At 42.5% G+C, this 25,573-nt stretch overlaps 1 protein-coding gene across 1 annotated transcript in view; it reads left to right on the forward strand.

Moving 5' to 3' along the window:
* The window catches only part of PAFAH1B1 (platelet activating factor acetylhydrolase 1b regulatory subunit 1), a 108,204-nt gene that overhangs the window by 36,833 nt on the left and 45,798 nt on the right, over window positions 1-25,573 (forward strand). Inside the window, exon 2 of the mRNA XM_003912082.3 lies at window positions 14,431-14,653. Within this exon, the coding sequence (XP_003912131.1) occupies window positions 14,622-14,653 (32 nt within the window). The 5' untranslated portion in view covers window positions 14,431-14,621. The remainder of the gene's footprint in view (window positions 1-14,430; window positions 14,654-25,573) is intronic.

Here is a 25,573-nt window from a genome sequence, read left to right on the forward strand (position 1 = left end):
AATCCCAGCTACTCGGGAGGCTGAAGCAAAACAGTCGCTTGAACCCGGGAGGTGGAGGTTGCAGTGAGCTGAGATCGTGCCACTGCATTCCAGCCTGGGCAACAGTGAGACTCTGTCTCAAAAAAGAAAAATTATTTCTGTTTTCATGTGGTATTTTGCAATTATGTGTTAAAACATTAAAAGGCAACTGGAAAGGTATAATTGTATTCTTAAAATAAGTATGATAGCTCAATCATATACTTGCGCTTTCTGATAGCACAAATACATGTTAAAGGTTAGAAAGGTTAAAGTTAGAAAATTCACAGGATGAAATGATCTGAGTTAAAGGGTGCCTTAGATGTTATCTACTATGTAGAAAATTTAGATTAATTACTCGGGTTAGATAGTTGATGATAAACTTGAACCAACATCATCTTTCTTTTTTTTTTTTCCCCTGAGGCGAAGTCTTGCTCTGTCACCCAGAGCTGTAGTGAAGTGGCGTAATCTCGGCTCACTGTAATCGTCACTCCTGGGTTCAGGCAATTCTACTGCCTCAGCCTCCCAAGTAGCTGGGATTACAGGCGTGTGCCACCTGTATTTTTTGTATTTTTCGTATTTTTAGTAGAGATGGTTTCACCACGTTGGCCAGGCTGGTCTCAAACTCCTGATCTCGTGATCCAGCCGCCTCGACCTCCCAGAGTGCTAGGATTACAGGTGTGAGCCACTGCGCCCGGCCAACACCTTCTTTCTTAATCTGCATCCAGTGCTCATCATACCCATCATCTCTCTTTACTGTGTATCACCAATACTTCGTTTCTAATCAAAACATGAAGTACTCATCATTACACTGGGAAATATTAAATGTAGTTCGCTCTTACTGTAACCTTCCAGGTTATAGTCAGGACGAAGAGACCTCTAGTTTCTTGACCCCTCTAATCGCTATTTCAGCTGTCTTCATCGTGCATTTATTGCATATACCTTGCAAACCCTCAACCCAACCCTAGATTCTTTTAAATGTGTGCCATTTCAGTGTCTGCTTTCAGACTGTCCATACTTCCTGAAGAAAAATCACGTCTTTGGAGATTGACACCACTAAAAATTCATGGTCTCTAATCTAAAAAATGTCTTTTCTCTACTTACTGTTCAGTTTCTTTTCTCTTATTATTCATTGTAACTATATCGAGCCTCTTAATGTCTCTTCCTTATTCCTGCTCTTCAGTAAATGACCTTGCTGTCTGTTTTCCAGAGATGTAAAAACATATATACATCTTTTTCTCCTTTCTTTCCAACACCATGTAAGAAGTGACCCATCTTTATGTGTAACGCTTCTGTCCTACACCTGGATCCCATTCTTTCCCCTTCCTCTTCCCTTAGGTCTTTCTTCTACTGAGTTCTCCTTCCGATCTTTTTTTTTTTTTGTTTTATTTTTCCATAAGTTATTGGGAAACAGGTATTGTTTGGTTACATGAGTAAGTTCTTTAGTGGTGATTTGTGAGATTTTGGTGCACCTCTGTCATCCGACCAGTATATACTGGACCATATTTGTAGTCTTATCCCTTGCCCCTCTTGCACTCTTCCCCTCAAGCCCCCAAAGTCGATTATATCATTCTTACACCTTTGCATCCTCATAGCTTAGCTCCCACGTCAATGAGAATATATGACATTTGGCTTTCCATTCCTGAGTTGCTTCAATTAGAATAGTAGTCTCCAGTCTCATCCAGATCACTGCAAATGCTGTTCATTCGTTCATTTTTATGGCTGCATAGTATTCCACTGTGGATGGATCGATAGAGTTTGGTGTGTGTGCGTGTGTGTATATACATGTATATATGTGTATATATATATACTCACACATACATAAAACATATACACACACACATATATATAAAACATACGTGTGTGTGTATATACATATACACACACACACCAGTTTATTCACTAATTGATGGGCATTTGAATTGGTTGCACGATTTTGCAGTTGTGAATTGTGCTGCTGTAAACACGTGTGTGCAAGTTATCTTTTTAGAATAATGACTTCTTTTCCTCTGGGTGGATACCCAGAAGTGGGACTGCTGGATCAAATGGTAGTTCTCTTTTTAGTTCTTGAAGGAATCTCCACACTGTTTGCCATAGTGGTTGTACTAGTTTACACTCCCACCAGCGGTGTTCAAGTGTTCCATGTTCACAATATCCACCCTAACATCTGCTGTTTTTTCATATTTTGATTGTGGTCATTCTTGCAAAAGTAAGCTGGTATTGCATTGTGATTTTGATTTGCATTTCCCTGATCATTAGTGATGTTGAGCTTTTTTTTTTTCTTTCATTCTTTTTTTTTTTTTTGAGATGGAGTCTCGTACTGTTCCCCAGGCTGGAGGGCAATGGCACGATCTTGGCTCATTGCAACCTCCGCCTCCCAGGTTCAAGTGATTCTCCTGCCTCAGCCTCCCTAGTAGCTGGTATATCAAGCGCCTGCTGCCACGCCCAGCTAATTTTTTGTATTTTTAGTAGAGATGGGGTTTCGCTATGTTGGCCAGGCTGGTCTCTCAAACTCCTGACCTCGTGATCCACCCGCCTCAGCCTCCCAAAGTGCTGGGATTACAGACATGAGCCACCGCGCCTGGGCGCAGTTTTTTTTTTTTTTTTGAGACGGAGTCTGGCTCTGTCGTCCAGGCTGGAGTGCAGTGGCCGGATCTCAGCTCACTGCAAGCTCCACCTCCCGGGTTTATGCCATTCTCCTGCCTCAGCCTCCCAAGTAGCTGGGACTACAGGCGCCCGCCACCTCGCCCGGCTAGTTTTTTTTTTTTGTATTTTTTAGTAGAGACGGGGTTTCACCGTGTTAGCCAGGATGGTCTCGATCTCCTGACCTCGTGATTCGCCCGTCTCGGCCTCCCAAAGTGCTGGGATTACAGGCTTGAGCCACTGCGCCCGGCCCTGGGCGCAGTTTTTTTTATATGTTTGTTGGCCATTTGCATATCTTCTTTTGAGAATTGTCTATTCATGTCCTTAGCCAACTTTTTGATGGGATTATTTGTTTTTTCTTACTGATTTGTTTGAGTTCATTGTAGATTCTGGATATTAGTCCTTTGTCAGATGTATAGATTGTGAAGATTTTCTCCCACCCTGTGGGTTGTCTGTTTACTCTGCTGACTGTTCGTTTTGCTGTCCAAAAGCTCTTCAGTTTAATTAGGTCCCAGCTATTTATCTTTGTTCTTATTGCATTTGCTTTTGGGTTCTTGGTCATGAAATTCTTGCCTAAGCCAATGTCTAGAAGGGTTTTTCCAGTGTTATCTTCTAGAATTTTTAGTTTCAGGTCTTAGGTTTAAGTCCTTAATCCATCCTGAGTTGACTTTTGTATAAGGTGAGAGATGAGGATGCAGTTTCATTTTCCTATATGTGGCTAGCCGATTATCCCAGCACCATTTATTGAAAAGGTTTATGTGTGTGTTTGCTTTGTTGAAGATCAGTTGGCTATAAGTATTTGGGTTTATTTCTGGGTTCTCTATTCTGTTCCATTGGTCTATGTGCCTATTTTTATACCAGCGCCACGCTGTTTTGGTGACTATGGCCTTATAGTATAGTTTGAAATCAGATAGCGTGATGCCTCCAGATTTGTTCTTTTTGCTTAGTCTTACTTTGGCTATGCAGTCTCTTTTTTGGTTCCATATGAATTTTGGAATCATTTTTTATAATTCTTTGAAGAATGATGGTATTTTGATGGGGACTGTGTTGAGTTTGTAGAAAGCTTTTGGCAGTATGGTAATTTTCACAATATTCTACCCATCCATGAGCATGGGATGTGTTTCCATTTGTTTGTGTCATCTCTGATTTCTTTCCGCAGCGTTTTGTAGTTTTCCTTGTAGATGTCTTTTGACTCTTTAGTTAGGTATATTCTTAAGTATTTTGTTTGTGGCTGTTGTGAAAGGGGTTGAGTTCTTGATTTGATTCTCCACTTAGTCGCCCTTGGTGTATAGAAGAGCTCCTGATTTGCATACATTAATCTTTAATCCAGAAACTTTGCTGGAATCTTTTATCAGTTCTAGGAGCTTTCTGGAGGATTCTTTAGGGTTTTCAAGGTAAACAATCATATCGTCAGCAAACAGTGACAGTTTGACTTCCTCTTTACCGACTTGGATGCCCTTTATTTCTTTCTCTTGTCTGATTGCTCTGGCTAGGACTTCTGGTACTATGTTGAAGAGGAGTGGTGAGAGTGGGCATCCTTGTCTTGTTCCAGTTCTCAGAGGGAATGCTTTCAACTTTTCCCCATTCAGTATTATGTTGGCTGTGGGTTTGTCATAGTTGGCTTTTATTATGTTAAGGTATTTCCCTTGTATGCTGATTTTGCAGAGAGTTTTAATCATAAAGGGATGCTGGATTTTGTTGAATGCTTTTTCTACGTCTATTGAGATGATCATGTGGTTTTTGTTTTTAATTCTGTATGTGTTATATCACATTTGTTGACCTGTGTATTTAAACCATCCCTGCATCCCTGGTGTGAAACCTACTTGATCATGGTGGATTATCTTTTTGATACGTTGTTGGATTTGGTTAACTAGTATTTTGTTAAGGATTTTAGCATCCATGTTCATCAAGGATATTGGTCTGCAGTTTTCTTTTTTGGTTGTGTCCTTTCCTGGTTTTGGTATTAGGGTGATACTGGTTTCATAAAATGAATTAGGGAGGGTTCTTTCTTTGTCTGTCTTGTGGAATAGTATCAGAAGGATTGGTACCAACTATTCTTTGAACATCTGGTAGAATTCTGCTGTGAATTCGTCTGATCCTGGACCTTTTTTTGTTGGTAATTTCTTAATTACCGTTTCAGTTTCACTGCTTGTTATTGGTCTGTTCAGGGTATCTTAATTCTTCCTGATTTATGCGAGGAGGGTGTATTTTTCCAAGAATTTATCCATCTCTTCTAGGTTTTCTCATTTATGTGTGTAAAGGTGTTCATAGTAGCCTTGAATGAACTTTTGTATTTCTGTGGTGTCAATTGTAATATCTCCTGTTTCATTTCTTAGTGAGGTTATTTGGATTTTCTCTCTTCTTTCCTTGATTAATCTTGCTAATGGTCTATCAATTTTGTTTTATGTTTTCAAAGAACCAGCTTGTTTCATTTATCTTTTGTATTGTGTTTTTTTTGTTTGTTTGTTTCAATTTCGTTTAGTTCTGCTCTGATCTTGGTTATGTGTTTTCTTCTGTTGGGTTTGGGTTTGGTTTGTTCCTGTTTCTCTAGTTCCTTGAGGTGTGACCTTAGATTGTCTGTCTTTGCTCCTTTAGATTTTTGATGTAGGCGTTTAGGGATATGAACTTTCCTCTTAGCACTGCCTTTACTGTATCCCAGAGGTTTTGATAGGTTGTGTCATTATTGTTATTCAGTTCGAATGATTCTTTAATTTCCATCTTGATTTCGTTTTTGACCCAATGCACATTCAGGAACAGGTTATTTAATTTCCATGTATTTGCATGGTTTTGAAGGTTCCTTTTGGAGTTTATTTTCAATTTTATTCCATTGTCTGAGAGAGTGCTTGATATAATTTCAGTTTTCTTAAATTTATTGAGGTCTACCTCGTTTTGTGGTCTATCTTGGAGAAAGTTCCATGCGCTGTTGAAATTCAGAATGTATAGTCTGTGTTTATTGGATGAAATGTTCTGTGTATAGATTAAGTCCATTTGTTCCAGGGTATAGTTTAAATCCATTGTTCCTTTGTTGACTTTCTGTCTTGATGACCTGTCTAATGCTGTCGGTGGAGTATTGAAGTCCCCCACTATTATTGTGTTGCTCTCTGTCTCATTTATTAGGTCTGTTAGTAATTGTTTTGTAAATTTGGGCACTCCAGTGTTAGGTGCATACATATGTTTAGGATTGTGGTATTTTCCTGTTGGACAAGGCCTTTTACTATTATATAACGTTCCTCTTTGTCTCTTTTAACTGCTGTTGCTTTAAAATTTGTTTTGTCTTACATTAGAATAGCTGCCCCTGCTTGCTTTTGGTGTCCATTTGCGTGAAATGCCCTTTTCCACACCTGTACTTTAAATTTATGTGAGTCCTTATGCGTTAGGTGAGTCTCCTGAAGGCTGCAGATGGTTGGTGAGTTCTTATTCAGTCTGCAGTTCTGTATCTTTTTTTTTTTTGAGACAGAGTCTCGCTCTGTGGCCCAGGCTGGAGTGCAGTGGCCGGATCTCAGCTCACTGCAAGCTCTGCCTCCCGGGTTTACGCCATTCACCTGCCTCAGCCTCCCGAGTAGCTGGTACTACAGGCGCCCGCCACCTCGCCCGGCTAGTTTTTTGTATTTTTTGGTAGAGACGGGGTTTCACTGTGTTAGCCAGGATGGTCTCGATCTCCTGACCTCGTGATCTGCCCGTCTCGGCCTCCCAAGGGCTGGGATTACAGGCTTGAGCCACTGCGCCCAGCCGGTTCTGTATCTTTTAAGTGGAGTATTTAATCCATTTACATTCAATGTTAGTATTGAAATGTGAGATATCCTTGCATTCATCATGCTCTTTGTTGCCTGTGTACTTTGGGTTTTTTTTGTTTTTTGCTTTTGCTTTTTAACTTGTATTTTTGTTTTGTAGGTCCTATGTGATTTATGCTTTAAAAAGGTTCTGTTTTGATGTGTTTCAAGGATTTGTTTCAAGATTTAGAGCTCTGTTTAGCAGTTATTGTAATGGTGGCTTGGTAATGGTGAATTCTCTCAGCATTTGTTTGTCTGAAAATGACTGTAGCTTTCCTTCATACATGATGCTTAGTTTCACTGTGTATAAAATTCTTGGCTGATGATTGTTTTGTTTGAGGAGGCTGAAGATAAGGCCCTAATCCTTTCTAGCTTGTAGGGTTTCTACTGAGAAATCTGCTGTTAATCTGATAGGTTTTCCTTTATAGGTTACCTGTCTTCTGTCTCACAGTTCTTTCCTTCCTCTTAACTTTGGATAACCTGATGACAGTGTGCCTAGTGAAGATCTTTTTGCAGTGACTTTCCCAGGTGTTCCTTGTGCTTCTTGTATTTGAATGTCTAGGTCTCTAGCAAGGCCTGGGGAGTTTCCTCAGTTATTCTTCCAAATATGTTTTCCAAGCTTTTAGAATTCTCTTCTTCCTCAGGAACACTGATTATTCTTAGGTTTGGTCATTTAACATAATCCCAGACTTCTTGGAGGCTTTGTTCATATATTCTTATTCTTTTTTCTTTGTCTTTGTTGGGTTGGGTTGGGTTGGGTTACTGTCTTCAAGCTGGTAATTGAAAATAGACATGATTTAAATATCTAGCAATAAAAGATTGTTAAAAATAGTACATCCACATGATCAAATATCATGCAGTCATTAAAAATTAAGACAAGGCCAGGCGCGGTGGCCCACGCCTGCAATCCCAGCACTTTGGGAGGCTGAGGCGGTGGTTCACCTGAGGTCATGAGTTCGAGACCAGCCTGACCGACATGGTGAAACCTTGTCTCTACTAAAAATACAAAAATTAGCCAGGTGTGGTGGCGTGTGCTTGTAGTCCCAGCTTTGGGAGGCTGAGGCAGGAGAATCGCTAGAACCCAGGAGGCAGAGGCTGTGGTGAGCCAAGGTGGGACCACTGCACTCCAGCCTGGGTAACAGAGCAAGATGCTCTGTCTCAAAAAAAAAAAAAAAGAAAAGAAAAAAAAAAAAGAAAAAGAAAACTTGGCCCAGGCTATCTGCCTTCCAGCAGTGAAAGAAAAGGGCCTTAGTTCTTCCCCAGCCTGTGATATCTGCATGCCGGATTTGCACCCTCCCCTGAGTTCTGGCCAGGAGGCTTCCCACCCCATTCAAATGGGTACAAAATTTGGCTAGAGAATTCCTTCTTCCTGTGGGGTTTTACCCCCTGCTCCTCTGGCCACCCTCCCTGTGGTGCCAGGCAAGAATGGGCTGCTTGGGGACCCAGTGAGCTCCCAGGGCCTTTTTGCTGCTTCCTCTACCCCTGCATTTCGCTTGGCTCTCTAAGTTAAAGTCTGAAACTTCAACCGCAAACAGACCTTCAGTTTCTCTAGTGGGGGTGTGCTCAGGAGAGGAGGGGCTTTCTTTCTCAATTCTGCAGCTGGGGCACTCACAGTACTTGGGGTGTCTCCCGGGTCCTGCAGGAGCAGTCCGCTTCCTTCAGAGGGTCTGTGGATCCTCTTGGGACTGCTGGTTGGTTCTTGCAGTGGATCTGGAGCTAAAATTCACAGTGCAAGCCTCTGCATGCTGCTCTGTCCGGAGCTGCAATCTAGTCCTGCCTCCCGTCTGCCATGATCCTTTAATTCCTCTCCTTCTGATTTTTAAAACATGTTTTATTATGGAAAACGTCAGACCCTTACACAAAGTTAGAGAATAATGTAATGAACCCTTATGTACCCGTTACCCAGCCTCAACAGTTAGCAGTTCAAAGCCTGTCTTGTTTCATATATCTGTCTCATTCACTGTCATTACCCAAGTCACAGACATGATATTATTTTACTTTGATTTTATGTAGTTTTTTCATTGTGTATCTTCTTTTTGTAGAGATGGGGTCTTGCTGTGTTGCTCAGGCTGGTCTTGAACTCCTGGCCTCAAGCAATCCTCCTGCCTTGGCCTCCCGACATCTTAGGATTTCAGGCGTGAGCCTCCACACTCAGCCTCATTGTGTATTTCTGAAAGACTTTTAAAAATAACCACAATACTGTTATCACTTCTTTAAAAATTCAGTTATTTAGTATTACCAGATGTCCAGCCAGTGTTCAGATTTCTCCAAGTTTGTTCGTTGGTTTATATTACAATTTGTCCAAATCTAGATCTAAATTAAGTCTGTAAATTGCAATTGGTTGATATGTCACTTGTCTCACTTGATCCATAGGTTTCCCTTTCTATCTCATTTTTCTTCCCTTGATATTTATAGAAGAAATTTGGTCATTTGTTTTATAGGACTTTTCACAGTCTAGATTTTGCTGATTGTATCCTCATGGTGTTCTGTAACATAGAGTTGGTCCTCTGTATCTGTGGGTTCTGCGTCTGTGAATTCAATCCCGGATCGAAAACAGTAGAAAAAATACATCTGTACTGAATATATACAGACTTTTATTCTTGTCATTCTCTTAATAATATAACAACTATTTACATAATATTTACATTGTATTGAGTATTATATGTAATCCAGAGATGATTTATATTATAGGGGAAGATATGCATAGGTTATATGAAAATACTACACCATATTATACCAGGGACTTGGGCAACCTCGGGTATCAAAATCCTGGAGGTCCCAGAACCATTGCCCCATGGATACTGAGGTGTACACTGTATTCATCTACCCTCTATCCTTCTTGCAGATTGATAGTTGAAGCCAGAGGCTTGATTCATGTTTGATTTTTGTGGCAAGAATACTTCATAGGTGGTAGTTGTTATTCTATCACTACACCAATATAAACTACAGTTACATAGATATAGAACTGTAATCATACCATGATCTGGTTGTCTTGTTGTTTTACTAGGCTTTGGTTAATTCTTTCTTCATTTCTCCTATGGTCTTTTTCTCCACCATCAAGATTTCTTTTTTCTTTTTCTTTTTTTTTTTTTTTTTTCTTTTGAGCTGGAGCTTCACTCTGTTGCCAGGACTGGAGTGCAGTGATGCAGTCTCAGCTCACTGCAACCTCTGCTTCCCAGGTTCCAGCACTTCTCCTCCCTCAGCCTCCCGAGTAGCTGGGATTGCAGGTGCCTGCTACCATGACTGGCTAATTTTTGTATTTTCAGTAGAGATGGGGTTTCGCCATGTTGGTCAGGCTGATCTCGAACTCCTGACCTCAGGTGATCCACCTGCCTGGGCCTCCCAAAGCGCTGGGATTACAGGCATGAGCCACCCCGCCCAGCCAGGATTTCTCTCTCTCTTTTTTTTTTTTTTTTTAAGTTGTAAGGCGTCATACCTAGATTATTAGGATTTAAGTATCTAATTTGGCTGGGGGGGGGGAAAAAACAGGGAAAAACTGCTTTTCAATATTTTCATCTACTTTAAAAATATTTATTTATGGTACCATCACTGCTTCATCTCTTTCCTCATTTAAATATTATTTCTGCCACGTGAAACCATTCTCATCAAGGTTATCAGTGAACTCCTTGCTGAATACAACAGACCCATCCAACCTTACTTTGCTTGATAGTTGGACAGCTTTGGATACTGTTGATTGCTTCCTTGAAATACTCTCTTGGCTTTTGAGACATACTCCCTCCTCTTTTTCTTTTACCTCTTGAACTGTTACTTTTAGCCTTAGTTGTAGGCTCTTTTACATATAGGTGTTGCTCTGCACAATCTCCATGGGTAATCTTATCCACTGCTGTGGTTTCAGTAAACATGTCTAAATAGTACCAAATCTTTTCTTTTTTTTTTTTTTAAATAGGTTGGTTCTCTTCAGAACTAACTTGTTTGTTACAGCTTCGTACTGGAAATTTCACAGGCATCTTAGAATCAACATACCTAAAATGGAGTTAATCATACTTTCCTCATCCCCTCACACATTCTACTTTCCTGTTCAATTTAGTTTAGTTTTTTTGTTTTTTGAGACGGAGTCTCGCTCTGTTGCCCACCCTGGAGCGTGATTTCGGCTCAGCTGCAACCTCCGCCTCCCAGGTTCAAGCGATTCTCCTGCCTCAGCCTCTCAAGTAGCTGGGATTACAGGCGCCCGCCACCACACCCAGCTAATTTTTGTATTTTTAGTAGAGACAGGGTGGTTTCGCCATGTTGGCCAGACTGGTCTTGAACTCGTGACCTCAGGTGATCCACCCACCTTAGCCTCCCAAAGTCCTGAGATTACAGGCATGAGCCACCGCACTCCGTCTCAACTTAGTTGTAAGCCAGAAATCACTTGACTCCTTGACTGACTTTCTCCCTTTCTTACTGTCCACATTGAGTCACTAGTCCTGTAAGATTTACCCAGTAAACAACTTTAATGCATCTCATTCTCTTTATTTACTCCTGTTGTCCTAACATAGACCTCTGTCATCTGTCACCTTCATTACTGCAAGCTTCCTTTCTGGTCTATTCTTCACTATGTAAATGAGAGTGATTTTTTTTCTAAAAAACTTATCTAATGGCTCCCCATTGGCCCTGGGATAAATTATAAAGACCTGAGTTTATTTTGTGGCCTGTTTGCTTGCTGAGCTTCACCCTGTGCCATCGCCCACAGGTGGCAATACTTGTCACATTATTCACGCTGTTTTAATTGCCCTCTTGGCTGACTCTTCCAGTAGACTGTAACTTCTTGAATGTAAAGACCAAGTTCAGCCTGGCGTGGTGGCTCACACCCGTAATCCCAGCACTTTGGGAGACCAAGGCGGGCGGATCACTTCAAGTCAAGAGTTTGAAACCAGCCTGGCCAACATGGTGAAACCCCGTCTCTACTAAAAATACAAAAAGTAGCCAGGCATGGTGGTGGTTGCCTGTAATCTCAGCTACTCAGGAGGCTGAGGCAGGAGAATCACTTGAAACTGGGGGGTGGAGGTTGCAGTGAGCTGAGATTGCGCCACTGCACTCCAGCCTGAGCAACCAGTGAAACTCTGTCTCCAAAAAAAAAGACCAAGTCCTTTTCCCCATTAAACATGGTATTTAAGACAATACCTAGCACGTAATATAAATTAAGTGTTCTTTATATGTTTGTTGAATGAATAAGTTTGTTCAGTACACCAATGTATTTAATGATTTGTGTATGTGTTTTATCATTATTAGATAATCCTACTGTGCCAGTACTGTCATCATTCTTTTATTTTTATTTCTTAAGAGACAGAGTTTCTCTCTGGCACCCAGCCTGGAGTACAGTGCCACAATCATGGTTCACTGCAGTCTTGACCTCCTGGGCTCAAGCAGCCTTTCTGCCTCTGCCTCCTGAGTAGCTGGGCCTGACTACAGGCGTGTGCCACCATGCCTGGCCAATTTTTTTTACTTCTTGTAGAGACAGGGTCTCTCTGTGTTTCCCAGGCTGGTCTCAAACTCTTGGGCTTAAGCAGTCCTCCCACCTCAGCCTCCCGAAGTGTTGGGATTACAGGCATGAGCCACCATGCACAACACTGTCATTATTCTTGTACATTGATTTCCTTTTTTGGCTAGCAGAGGTCTGTTTATAATTAAATTGGACTCTGTAATATACATCATATGGGGGGAGTTTTTTCTGATTAAAGCAGGGATTTTTGCCATACCTCATTTTCACTCTATATAATTGGACCAGGCATGGTGACTCACGCGTGTAATCCTAGGACTTTGGGAGGCCGAGGCAGGAGGATTGCTTGAGTTCAGAAATTTGAGACCAGCCTAGGCAACGTGGCAAAACCCAGCCTCTACAAAAACACACACACACACAGAGAAAATTAGCTGGGGTTGGTGGCACATGCCTGTAGTCTTAGCTACTCAAGAGGCTGAGGTTGGGGGATACCTGAGCCCAGCAGGTTGAGACTGCAATGAACCATGATTGTGCTGCCACTGTATGCCAGCCTGGACAACAAAATAAGACCCCATCTCAAAAAAGAAAAATATGAAGAAGAGTGAGGCTTGAATAATTGGGAGTTATTAAGTACCAAAGAAGTATGGTTTACTGGGTTGTTTGTTGTGTTTGGTTCCACTTCCACTATTTCTTAGTGATACCAATCATATTTCTCAGAATTTAGATGGAGTGATAGTGATGGCTTTCGGCTGTCATTTGTAGTTAGCTGGACTCCAGGTCAGAAGAGTCATTAAGGATTATAAAATAAATTCCTGCTTTTATTTACTAGAATTGTTCTTCAGATGAGGGTCTCTAATGGAATAGCAGTTGCCATAGTGAGCTGTCACTCTGTCACTCAGGGCTCATGTTCGTTTTTTGTTTGTTTGTTTGTTTTTGAGACGGAGTCTCTCTCTGTTGCCCAGGCTGGAGTGCAGTGGCATCATATCAGCTCACTGCAACCTCTGCCTCCCAGGTTCAAGCGATTTCTGGCAAATTTTTGTATTTTTAGTAGAGACAGGGTTTCACCATGTTGGCCAGGCTGGTCGCAAACTCCTGATCTCAGTGGTCCGCCCGCCTCAGCCTCCCAAAGTGCTGGGATTACAGGCGTGAGCCACCATGCCTGGCCTCAGGGCTCATATTTGAAACCCGAAGGTATGCTCCCCTCCCCCCCCCCCCGCTTTAAAAGAAATTGGGTCTCGCTTTGTCACCTTGACTGGAGTGCAGTGGCATGATTTTACCTACCATAACCTTGAACTCCTGGGTGGCGAGCACTCCTCCTGCCTTAGCTTCTGAAGTAAGCATGCACCATCACACCTACCTAATTTTAAACATTTTCTGTAGAAACGGGGCCTCCTATGTTTCCCAGGCTGGTCTTGAACTCCTGGGCTCAAGTCATCCTCCTGCCTTAACCTCCCAAAGTGCTGGGATTACATGTGTGAGCCACCATACCCGCCTCTCATTTTTCTTTCTTCACTGGCTTCATTACTGTATTCCCAGTGCCTGGAGCAGTGACTACAATGGCATTTGAAAGGTACTCAGGAAATGGTCCTTTAACTCTTCTGTCCATGATAGGTTTCTAGATTGGTTATCCCACAGGGTCTTCATTATATGTTGATTTCATATCATTTGGAGGATGGTTTTTTTTTTTATTGCTTTGAATTGCCTTTTCCACTGGTAGCCTCTATTTTATATAAGACCATCTCAAATACGTTTCTTAATTCGGTGCATTGGTTAAGAGAGCATAAGATTCTAGCACTTTGGGAGGCTGAGGCAGGAGGATCCCATGAACATAGGAGTTTGAGATCAGCAATGTAGGGAGACCTGTCTCTACAACAAAAAAATTAAAAATTAACTGGGCATGGTGGTGTGTGCCTGTAGTCCCAGCTGCTTGGGAGGCTGAGGTGGGAGGATCGCTTAAGCCCAGAGGGGAAAGGCTGCCATAAGCTGTGATCATGGCACTGCGCACTCCAACCTTTGTGAGAACCTGTCTCCAAAAAAAAAAAAAAAAGCCTAAGATTGCTAAGCAGTAGTGTATGTTATAAATACCGGCCATTCTCAGGTTGTTGGTGACTAACATTCAACATTAAAGGTTACTTCAGTTATAGTTGGCACTGTTGGGCTTGTGCAGTTCATGAAACCCTTATCTGTTTTACCTTTTATACCTTTTTTGTAAATACGAAATTTTACTTTTTGTCTCTAAGAGAGAATTACAGTCTTTTAGAGTTATATGTTAATATTTGAAATCAAATGTATCTGGCAGGTTAACATGATTGGGATTGGGTAAATGTATGTTAAATTTAAAAGTAATGCTGTTTTGGCTCATTGAATTATTAATTTAAAAGATATAAAACAGTATGGTTTTTGACATTAGTTGACTTTTACTGTAAGTTGAAAATCATCATGTGATATTTATACTAACATCACAATAAATTTTATCTTTGAAAATGAGTACTACAACTAATAATTTAGAAATAAATTTTAAGTGAAATAACCTTTTTTTTTTCCTTCTCTTTTTCTCCTTAGGTGGAATGAATCTTACTTGTTGAATATCTCCTGGTTACTAGTTGGATTCATTTGTAAAAGAATCATTTTCCCCTGTGTGGAAGACATTTAGTGGCATATTTAAATTATAAGTCCACGGATCAAAAAGCTTTTTGATTTCCCAAAGGAGGGACATTACCACTATATCAGATAAGCTTGACATTACAGCCAAGATGGTGCTGTCCCAGAGACAACGAGATGAACTGTAAGTTTCTTTGTTTTGTGCTTTAAAAAAAAATTGCCCTCATGAGAGAGAAAGTAGTAAATTAAAATACAGCTTTGGGAGGTCTCTTCTAAGATTAAAACTATTTTTACTAGTGTTCCAATATTGGTTTAGGCAGTTTGGTCTGATTTTAAAACAGAGTCTTGTTATGATACAGCATTATTTTTTAAATTTATTCATTTTTTTCTGAGAAGGAGTTTTTCGCTCTTGTCACCCAGGCTGGAGTACAATGGCACCATCTCGGCTCACTTCAACCTCCGCCTCCCGGGTTCAAGCGATTCTCCTGCCTCAGCCTCCCAAGTAGCTGGGATTTCAGGAACCCGCTACCATGCCCAGCTAATTTTTGTATTTTTAGTAGAGATGGGGTTTTACCATGTTGTCCGGACTGGTCTCGAACTCCTGACCTCAAGTGATCCACTCACCTCGGCCTCCCAAAGTGCTGGGATTACAGGCATGAGCCACTTTGCCTGGCCATGATACAGCATTATTCACCCTTGTGACTTCATTGTATGTAAGTTTAACGCAAAACAGACAAGTCAGTTGGGATAAGTTTTACCCTAAGTGTATCTTTTTTTGTTTGTTTTTTTGAGACAGTCTCGTTCTGTTGCCCAGGCTGGAGTGCAGTGGCGCCATCTCGGCTTACTGCAGGCTCTGCCTCTCGGGTTCATGCCATTCTCCTGCCTCAGCCTCTCGAGTAGCTGGGACTACAGACGCCTGCCACCATGCCCAGCTAATTTTTATATTTTTAGTAGGGACGGGGTTTCACCGTGTTAGCCAGGATGGTCTCGATCTCCTGACCTTGTGATCCGCCCGCCTTGGCCTCCCAAAGTGCTGGGATTACAGGCATGAGCCACCGCGCCCTGCCCTGAAGCTTATCTTTTAAAATATTATGTTCAATAGGAAGTTAGGTACTTCAAAGCTCTTCTAAACTTTTTTTTTTGGTCTGGAATCTATGTCTTAGAAAAGTGAAAGCTGTCTTGTTCTTGTTATCACTGATGCCTTTCCTTTGCCTTGTTGTGTTTCTGTTATCTTCCAATGGCCATTACAGAATTTGAACTTCATGAGGTAGCTAATAAAATAATTAATGCGGATGCTTTAATGAGAGAGGTGTGCAATGGTTTGACCCCTTCTGTTTTAGAGTATTTTATAGCATTCCTTTTTTTTTTTTTTTTTTTTGAGACGGAGTCTTGCTCTGTCGCCCAGGCTGGAGTGCAGTGGCTGGATCTCAGCTCACTGCAAGCCCCGCCTCCCGGGTTCACGCCATTCTCCTGCTTCAGCCTCCCGAGTAGCTGGGACTATAGGCGCCCGCCACCTCGCCCGGCTAATTTTTTTTGTATGTTAGTAGAGACGGGGTTTCACTGTGTTAGCCAGGATGGTCTTGATCTCCTGACCTCGTGATCCGCCCGTCTCGGCCTCCCAAAGTGCTGGGATTACAGGCGTGAGCCACTGCGCCCGGCCAGCATTCTATTTTTATAGGTGAAGAACATAGGGGGATTTTCCACTCCTCCTGCTTCACCTGACTAGCCTTAAAAACAAAAAAACAAAACGGGAAAATGTGGCTTTATGTTCTACTTTTTCTTTTCTTTTTTTTTTTGAGACGGAGTCTCACTCTGTTGCCTAGGCTGGAGTGCAGTGGTGCGATCTTGGCTCACTGCAACCTCCGCCTCCAGGGTTCAACCAATTCTGCTACCTCAGCCTCCCAAGTAGCTGGGATTACAGGCGCCTGCCACCGCTCCCAGCTAATTTTTGTATTTTTGGTAGTCAGGGTTTCACCATCTTGGCCAGGCTGGTCTCTGACTCCTGACCTTGTGATCCACCCGCTTTGGCTTCCCAAAGTGCTGGGATTACAGGCATGAGTATGTTCTACATTTTTAAAATTAAAAAAAAAATTTATGTGGCTTTTCAACAATTTTTATTCGAAAGTAATTTCAGATTTATAAAGTTGCAAGATTAACACAAAGCATGCTAATGTTTTTTGAAATACACCCATTGTTAACATTTGTACCATTTGCTTTATCATCTGCACTCTGTGTGTTGGGGGTGTGCGTGTGCAGTACACAATAGGTTTTCCTTAAACCATTTGAGAGTAAGTTGCATATATCACAGAAATGCCTTTTCCCACAAATAAACGTAAGTAGTTCCCAAGAATAAGGATATTCTATAAAACCACAGTATAGCTAGCAGTTTTATTAAATTTAACTTTCCATGTTCCAGTTTTGTCAGTTGATTCTGTAATGTCTTTCGTGGTGCTTTGTGACTCTGGTGCATCATCCAGTCCAGGATCAGGCATTGCATTTAGCCCTCATGTGTCTTCAGTCACACGTAATCTGGAACAGTTCCTCAGCTTTTCTTTGTCCTTTTTTTTTTTTTTGACCTTGATGTTTTTGAGGAATAGTCTTTGTTTTAAAATAGAGTATTTCTCATATTGTCCTTTTTTTTTTTTTTTTTTTTTTGAGACAGAGCCTCGCACTGTCGCCTGGGCTGGAGTGCAATGGTCCAATCTCGGCTCATTGCAACCTCTGCTTCCTGGGTTCACACTATTCTTCTGCCTAAGCCTCCCGAGTAGCTGGAATTACAGGCACCCGCCACCACACCCGGCTTATTTTTTGTATTTTTAGGAGAGGCGGGGTTTCACTATGTTGGCCAGACTGGTCTCAAGCTCCTGACCTGGTGATCCGTCCACCTTGGCCTCCCAAAGTGCTCATATTGTACTTTTCTAGTGTTTCCTCATGATTAGATTCAGGTTATGCATTCTTGGCCAGAATACTACGTAAGTAGTTTGTATTCTTCTTAAGACAGTTGCATTTAGAGAGAGATATGGTCATCTGCCCCTCAATTTTCATCCTCAACCAAAATGATTGATTTTTCCACTGTGTAGTTACTGTTGTTTTCTTTACCACAAATAAGTGGGAAGTACTTTTAAGACCATACAAACATTAATGTTTTCCGTCAGTATTTCCCTTCTGGATTTGACATCTGTTGATGAGTCTCGCCTGAACCATCATTACTACAGCGGTTTTTATAGAGATTCCACACTACAGGCGGCACTCATCATTTTGCTGTAAGCAAGGGACTTTATTTTTCTTCTCTTTATTTACTTGTCTTTCTTTTCTTTCTTTTTCTTTTTATTTACTTGTCTCCCTCCCTCCCTCCCTCCCTTCCTTCCTTCCTTTTTTTTTTTTTTTTTTTTTTGATGGAGTCTCACTCTGTTGCCCAGACTGGAGTGCAGTGATGCGATATTGGCTCACTCCAACCTCTGCCTCCTGGGTTATTCGATTCTCCTGCCTCAGCCTCCCAAGAAGCTGAGATTACAGGCACCTGCCACCGCGCCCAGCTAGTTTCTGTATTTTTAGTAGAGACAGGGTTTCACCATGTTGGCCCGGCTGGTCTTGAACTGCAGACCTCAGATGATGCGCCCACCTTGGCCTCCCAAAGTGCTGAGATTACAGATGTGAGCCACCGCGCCCGGCTGTCTTTTCATCATTGATGTGAACTCATGAGTTCTCGTATTTTCCATCGTTTATCATGCATCACTGTTCTCACTGTTTTCGTACTTGAATTGTCCCATGTTTGGCCCGTGAGAGCCCCCTTAGTTGATACTTTTGTATGCTCCTATCATTTTGGGGGATTACTTCCTTACCTTCTAGAATAACAAGATGTTCCAGGTTTACTATGTACCTATCCTGCCTTAATTCTAGAATCAGCTCTTTCTCCAACAAGCTTTGGTTCTTAGTGGCGCATGATATGTATTAGAGACCAAGATACGGGCACTAGGTATGGACATTATTACTGGGATGTCTTTGCTTCTGAGCTCTTTAAGTAGAGACAGAGGTAGAAAATACATGCATGTATGAATACATATACCGACACCCTGGTAGAGACATATACAAGTGTTTTCTCAGTCTTGGCAAGATTGACATTTTGGGCCAAATAATTCTTTGTTGTGGGGGCTGTCTTGTATAATGTTGGTTGTTAGCAGCATCTCTGGCTTCTACCCACTAGATGCTACAAAGAAAATTATCTCCAGACATTGCCAGTGTCACCAGTTGAAAACCACTGATAAGTACCTACATGTACACATACTTACTTTAGAAATCATTAGGCTACAGTGATGCTTCTAATTCCGGTCTGTCCCCACAAAATTCTTTATCTTCTCTCATTCCATTTATTTATATCCCTCTTCTTCCATAGCGAGAACCCTGACTCCCAATAATATCAATAGATTGACTCATTTGCTCAATTTTGTAATATAGAATGAGCACCCCAAGTCCAAAAATCCAAAATGCTTCAAAATCCGACACTTTTCGAGTGCCAACATGACACTACAAATGGACGGTTCCACACCTGACTGACCCCATGTGACCAGTTGCATATGTTATTTAAAATATTGTATAGAATTACCTTCATTAGAACTTGGGGATAAGTGTTCAGAAAAAAATAAATAAAATTGCCTTCAGGCTGTATGTATAAGGCATTTATGAAACAAATGAATTTTGTGTTTAGACTTGGTTGAGGCTTATCCCCGAGATACCTCATTAGATATATGCAAATATTCCATAATTTAGAAAAAATGTCGAAATCTGAAATACTCCTGATCCCAAGCATTTCAGATAAGAGATACTCAACCTCTACTTCTAAAATAGTTTTAGAATTGTTTCCCTCATACTTCTACGAAGACCAAACATCCGGGAAAGGATTGAGAATGCGTATGCAGCTCTACTCCTGCCTGTCCTGCCCACGACATGATCATCAAATGTGTTACTAGGTTACTTAGAATTTGTTTTGTTGTTGTTTTCCCTCTTTGCATGATGGTATTACTCATTTGAAATATAGTTGAGTTCATCTTGTTTATTTTGATCCTCCCCCTTACTCCCCGCTGTCCTGTCTTTAATTTTTTTTGAAAAACATATACCCAGAAGTGTTATTCTCTTCTGAATCCCTTTCACCATGTTACCCCTAACTCCTTTCATCCCTTGAGGGAATCAAGCTTATTGTTTTTAAAAATATGAGATATATGTCTTCTTATTTCTCCCTTTTTCTTAAATAAAAGGTAGCATACTATATATGTTTTTTGTTTGTTTGTTTGTTGCTTGGTTTGTTTTGGAGACAGAATCTTATTCTGTCTTCCAGTCTGGACTGGAGTGCAGTGGTATGATCATGGCTCACTGTAGCCTTGACCTCCTGGGCTAAAGTGATTGACACATTTCAGCCTCCTGAGTAGCTCCGACTACAGACACATGCCATGCCACCATGCTCAACTAATTTTTTCCTTTGCCTTTTTTGTTTTCCCCCTTTTGTGGAGAATGGGGTCTCATTATATTGCCCAGGCAGGTCTCGAACTCCTGGGCTCAAGCTATTCTCCTGCCTCTGCCCCCCTAATAGCTGGGATTACAGGCATGAGCCACTGCGCCTGGCCACACTCAACTGATTTTTCTTTCTTTTTTGTAGAGACGGTCTCACTGTGTTGCCCAGGCTGCCTCTGGACTCAGGTGATGCTCCCACCTAGGCCTCAGAAAGTGTTGGGATTATAAGTGCGAGCCAACACACCTGGCTTCCCCCTCCCCACCCCGGAGACAGAGGCTTTCTCTGTGGCCCAGGCTGAAGTGCAGTGGGGCGATCTCAGCTCACTGCAACCTCTGCCTCCTGGGTTCAAGTGATTCTTGTGTCTCAGCCTCCTGAGTAGCTGGGATTATAGGTGGGCACCACCACACCCAGCTAATTTTTTGTGTTTTTAGTAGAGACAGGATTTCACCATGTTGGCCAGACTGGTCTTGAACTCCTGACCTCAAGAGATCCACCTGCTTTGGCCTTCCAAAGTGCTGGGATTACAGTTGTGAGCCACCGTGCCCGGCCCATACCTGGCTTTTTTTGATGTTGTTGTTAAAGACAGATTCAACCTCTTTTGCCAAGCTGGAATACAGTGGTGTGGCATTTAATTTCTGGGCTCAAGTGATCCTCCCACGTCAGTCTTCTGAGCAGCTAGGACTTCAGGCTCCTGCCACCACATCTGGCTAATTTTTTATTTACAAATTTTTTTTGTGAAGATGAAGTCTTGCTATGTTGCCCAGGGTGGTCTCACTCTTGGGCCCAAGCCTCCCAAGTTGCGGGGGTTCCAGGCTCAAGCCACTGGGCCTCTCTTGCTCTTTTTTTTTATCTTACCAATCCAGTATCTCCTGGAACTTTCTCCATGTAAGTTCATAAAACTTTTCCTCATTTTTCTCTTTAAAATAGTTGTAGGCTGGTCACAGTGGCTCACGCCTGTAATCCTAGCACTCTGGGAGGCTGAGGTGGGTGGATCACCTGAGGTCAGGAGTTCAAGACCAGCCTGGCCAACATGGCAAAACCCCCTCTCTACTAAAAATACAAAAAATTAGGTGGGCTTGGTGGCAGGCGCCTGTAGTCCCAGCTCTTCGGGAGGTTGAGGCAGGAGAATCACTTGAACCTGGGAGGTGGAGGTTGTGATGAGCTGAGATCACACCATTGTACTTCAGCCTGGGCAACAAGAGTGAGACTCCATCTCAAAAATAAATAAATAAATAAAACAGTTGTATATGTAGCACCTAGTTCTCGACTTATACCTTAATGTATTCAAGCAGTCTCCCGTGTTTGGTATATTTAGGTAGTTTTCAATATTTTGTAACTCCAAATAATACTGTATATAATACATAACCCTGTATAAGTGTACCTTTGTGTTACTTGGAGCTATATCTGTTTTTTAGTCGTTGTTATTTCTGAGTCAATTCAGATCTTCCAGATGCTTTGTATGAACTCACTGTAGTCACACTTACTACCGTCATAATCGGGATAAGTATTTAAACATTATGACATTATGACCCACAAGAGAGCTTTTAATTTGAATAAAAATGAAGTGAAAGAGGAGAACCTAATTTCAGATGACTAAATGTGTGGAGAGCTTTAGATAAATAAGTTAAAATGTTCATCAGGCCAGGTGTGGTGACTCACACCTATAATCCCCAGCATTTTGGGAGGCCGAAGTGAGAGAGTGGCTTGAGCACAGAGGTTCAAGACCAGCCTGGGCAACCTGGTGAAACCCCGTCTCTACAAAAAATACAAGAATTAGCCAGTCGTGGTGGCACATGCCTGTAGTCCCAGCTACTCAGGTGGCTGAGGCAAGAGGATTGCTTGACCTTGGGAGGTTGAGGCTGCAGTGAGCCATGATCATGTCATTGCACACCACCCCGGCAACAGGGCAAGATCCTGTCAGAAAACAAAAACAGAAGTGTTCATCAAGCAAAGAAAATTTGTCTTATGATAAGATTTAAATGTAAATCTGGGGCTGGGCGCGGTGGCTCATGCCTGTCATCCCAGCACTTTGGGAGGCTGAGGCGGCAGATGACTTGAGGTCAGGAGTTGGAGACCATCCTGGCCAACATTGTGAAACTTCACCTCTACTAAAAATGCAAAAATTAACTGGGCGCGATAGCGCATGCCTGTAATCCCAGCTAGTCGGGAGGCTGAGGCACAAGAATCACTTGAACCCGGGAGGCAGAGATTCAGTGAGCCGAGATTGCACCACTGCACTCCAACCTGGGGGACAGAGGCAGACTGTCTCAAAAATATATATATTTCTCTTTTTTTTAGACGGAGCCTCACTCTGTCACCCAGGCTGGAGTGCAGTGGCACGATCTTGGCTCACTGCAGCCTCCGCCTCCTGGGTTCTCCTGCCTCAGCCTCCCGAGTAGCGAGCAGCCTCCGCCTCCTGGGTTCTCCTGCCTCAGCCTCCCGAGTAGCTTGGACTACAGGCGCATGGCACCACGCCTGGCTAATGTTTTGTGTTTTTAGTAGAGACGGGGTTTCATTGTGTTAGGATGGTCTCGTGATCCACCCGCCTGGACCCCCCAAATTGCTGGGATTACAGGCATGAGCCACCACTCCCGGCCAAATATATGTATATTTCTAAATAGCTCCGGAGTTGAGATTAAAATAAAACTTAGGAACTGAAGACATCAGTAATAATGAGGGTACTGACAACAAAAACTTATCAGATACAGCCACCATAGCCTACAGAAAGTCTTCAGTGAATCTTTATAAAAATAATGACAAAAAATGAACTATGTATTCAATTTAAGAATAAGAATGACAAGATAAGTCTAAAGAAAGCAGGAAAGGGGAAGAATTAATAGTAAAAGCGACCGGGCGCGGTGGCTCAAGCCTGTAATCCCAGCACTTTGGGAGGCCGAGACGGGTGGATCACGAGGTCAGGAGATCGAGACCATCCTGGATAACACAGTGAAACCCCGTCTCTACTAAGAAATACAAAAAACTAGCTGGGCGAGGTGGCGGGTGCCTGTAGTCCCAGCTACTCGGGAGGCTGAGGCCGGAGAATGGCGTGAACCCGGGAGGCGGAGCTTGCAGTGAGCTGAGATCCGGCCACTGCACTCCAGCCTGGGCGACAGAGCGAGACTCCGTCTCAAAAAAAACAAAACAAAACAAAAAAAACACAATAATAATAATAAAAGCAGACCTTAATAAAACAGAAAATAGTCCAGTAAACTTAATTAATAAAACCAAAAACTAGCTTTTTAAAAAGACCAGTAAAATAGACAAACCAATTTAATAAAGAGAAAAGACATAAATGAACTATATAGGAATGAGAAATTCAACATAAAATGAATTCAGATGATGTTCAAACTTATGAGAGTACGTTACCCTATTTGAAAATCTGCCGGGCGCAGTGGATCTCTTGAGGTCAGGAGTTTGAGACCAGCCTAGCCAACATGGCGAAGCCCCATGTCTACTAAAAATACAAAAATGTATTTTTTTGTATTTTTATTGTGTGGTGGACACGCCTGTAGTCCCCACTACTCAGGAGCTGAGGTATGAGAATCGCTTGAACCTGGGAGGCGGAGGTTGCAGTGAGCCAAGGTTGTGCACTCTAGCCTGGGCGACAGAGTGAGACTCTCAAAAAATAATAAATAAATAAATAAATAAATGAATAAATAAATTTGAAAATCTAAATGACCTGGGTGCTTTTTCTAGGAAAATATGTGATAACATTGGTTCAAGAAATAGTAGGAAACTTGAATAGATAATTAAATGTAGAGGACATTGTAACATTAAAGACTTCAAGCCCAGGCAGTTTTTAAGCCTAGATGCTAATTTTTTCAAATCTTAAGGACCATTTACTTCCCAGATTCCATTGTCTTTTCCAGGACATAAAGGTAGTAAATTTAGGAGCTTATTCTATAAGGCGGGCACCACCTTCATAGAAACACTGGGCAAGGCCAGGCATGGTGGCTCACACCTGTAACCCCAGCACTCAGGCCAGGGTGGGTGGGTCTTTTGAGTCCAGCCTAGCCAACGTGGCAAAACCCTGGCTCTACTAAAAATAAAAAAATGTGGCTGGACACAGTGGCTCACGCCTGTAATCGCAACACTTTGGGAGGCTGAGGCAGGTGGATCACCTGAGGTCAGGAGTTCAAGGCCATCCTGGCCAACATGGAGAAAGCCCATCTCTACTAAAAATACAAAAATTAGCTGGGTGTGGTGGTGCACACCTGTAGTCCCAGCTACTTGGGTCAGGGCTGAGGCATGAGAATCGCTTGAACCCAGGAGGTGGAGGTTGCAGTGAGCCGAGATTGTGCCACTGCACTCCAGCCTGGGAGACAGAGTGAGACTCTGTCTCAAAAAAATGAAAGTACAAAAATTAACTGGGGTTGGTGGTGCACACCTGTAATCTCAGCTACTATTTTGAAGGCTGAGGTGTGAGAGTATTTTGAACCTGGGAGGCAGAGGTTGCGGTGAGCCGAGATCATGCTGCTGTATTCCAGCCTGGGTGACAGAGTAAGACCCTGTCTCAAAAAGGAGAACAAGAAGGTTACAGTCTAATTATTTCTGTGAACTCAGATATAAACATACTAAATAATATAATAGTGGAATCCAGTAGAATATGAAAAGCATTATGCATGGCCAAGTGTATTTGTTCACTCATGCTGCTAATAAAAACATACCCAAGACTGGGTAATTTATAAAGGATAGAAGTTTAATTGACTCACAGTTCAACATGGCTGGGAGGCCTCAGGAACCTTAAAATAATGGCAGAAGGGGAAGCAAACATGTTGTCCTTCACATAGTGGCAGAAAGGAGAAGAATGAGAGACGAGTGAAGGAGGAATCCCCTTATTAAGCCATCAGATCTCATGAGAGCTCACTGTCATTAGAGTAGCATGGGGGAAACCGCCCCCATGAGTCAGTTACCTCCCACCGGGTCCCTCCCACCACACGCGGGGATCATGGGACCTACAATTCAAGATGAGGTTTGGGTGGGGACACAGCCAGATCCTATCACCAAATACAGTTTTCCCCATGATTACGAGGTTGGTTCAACATGAAGAAATTTATGGCTGGGAATGGTGGCTCACGTCTGTAATCCCAGCACTTTGGGAAGCCGAGGCAGGTGGATCACTTGAGGTCAAGAGTTCAAGATCAGCCTGGCCAACATGGTGAAACCCCATCCCTACTAAAAATACAAAAAATTAGCCGGGGCCGGGCGCGGTGGCTCAAGCCTGTAATCCCAGCACTTTGGGAGGCCGAGACGGGCGGATCACAAGGTCAGGAGATCGAGACCATCCTGGCTAACACGGTGAAACCCCGTCTCTACTAAAAAATACAAAAAAACTAGCCGGGCGCAGTGGCGGGCGCCTGTAGTCCCAGCTACTCGGGAGGCTGAGGCAGGAGAATGGCGTGAACCCGGGAGGCGGAGCTTGCAGTGAGCTGAGATCCGGCCACTGCACTCCAGCCTGGGCGGCAGAGCGAGACTCCGTCTCAAAAAAAAAAAAAAAAAATTAGCTGGGCGAGGTGGCGCACACCTGTAGCCCCAGCTACTTGGGAGGCTGAGGTGGGAGACCATGAGCCCAGGGGGCATGATCGTGCCATTGCACTC

This window comes from Papio anubis, chromosome 17 (assembly GCF_008728515.1).
Source record: "Papio anubis isolate 15944 chromosome 17, Panubis1.0, whole genome shotgun sequence".
In the NCBI taxonomy this organism is placed as follows: domain Eukaryota; kingdom Metazoa; phylum Chordata; class Mammalia; order Primates; family Cercopithecidae; genus Papio; species Papio anubis.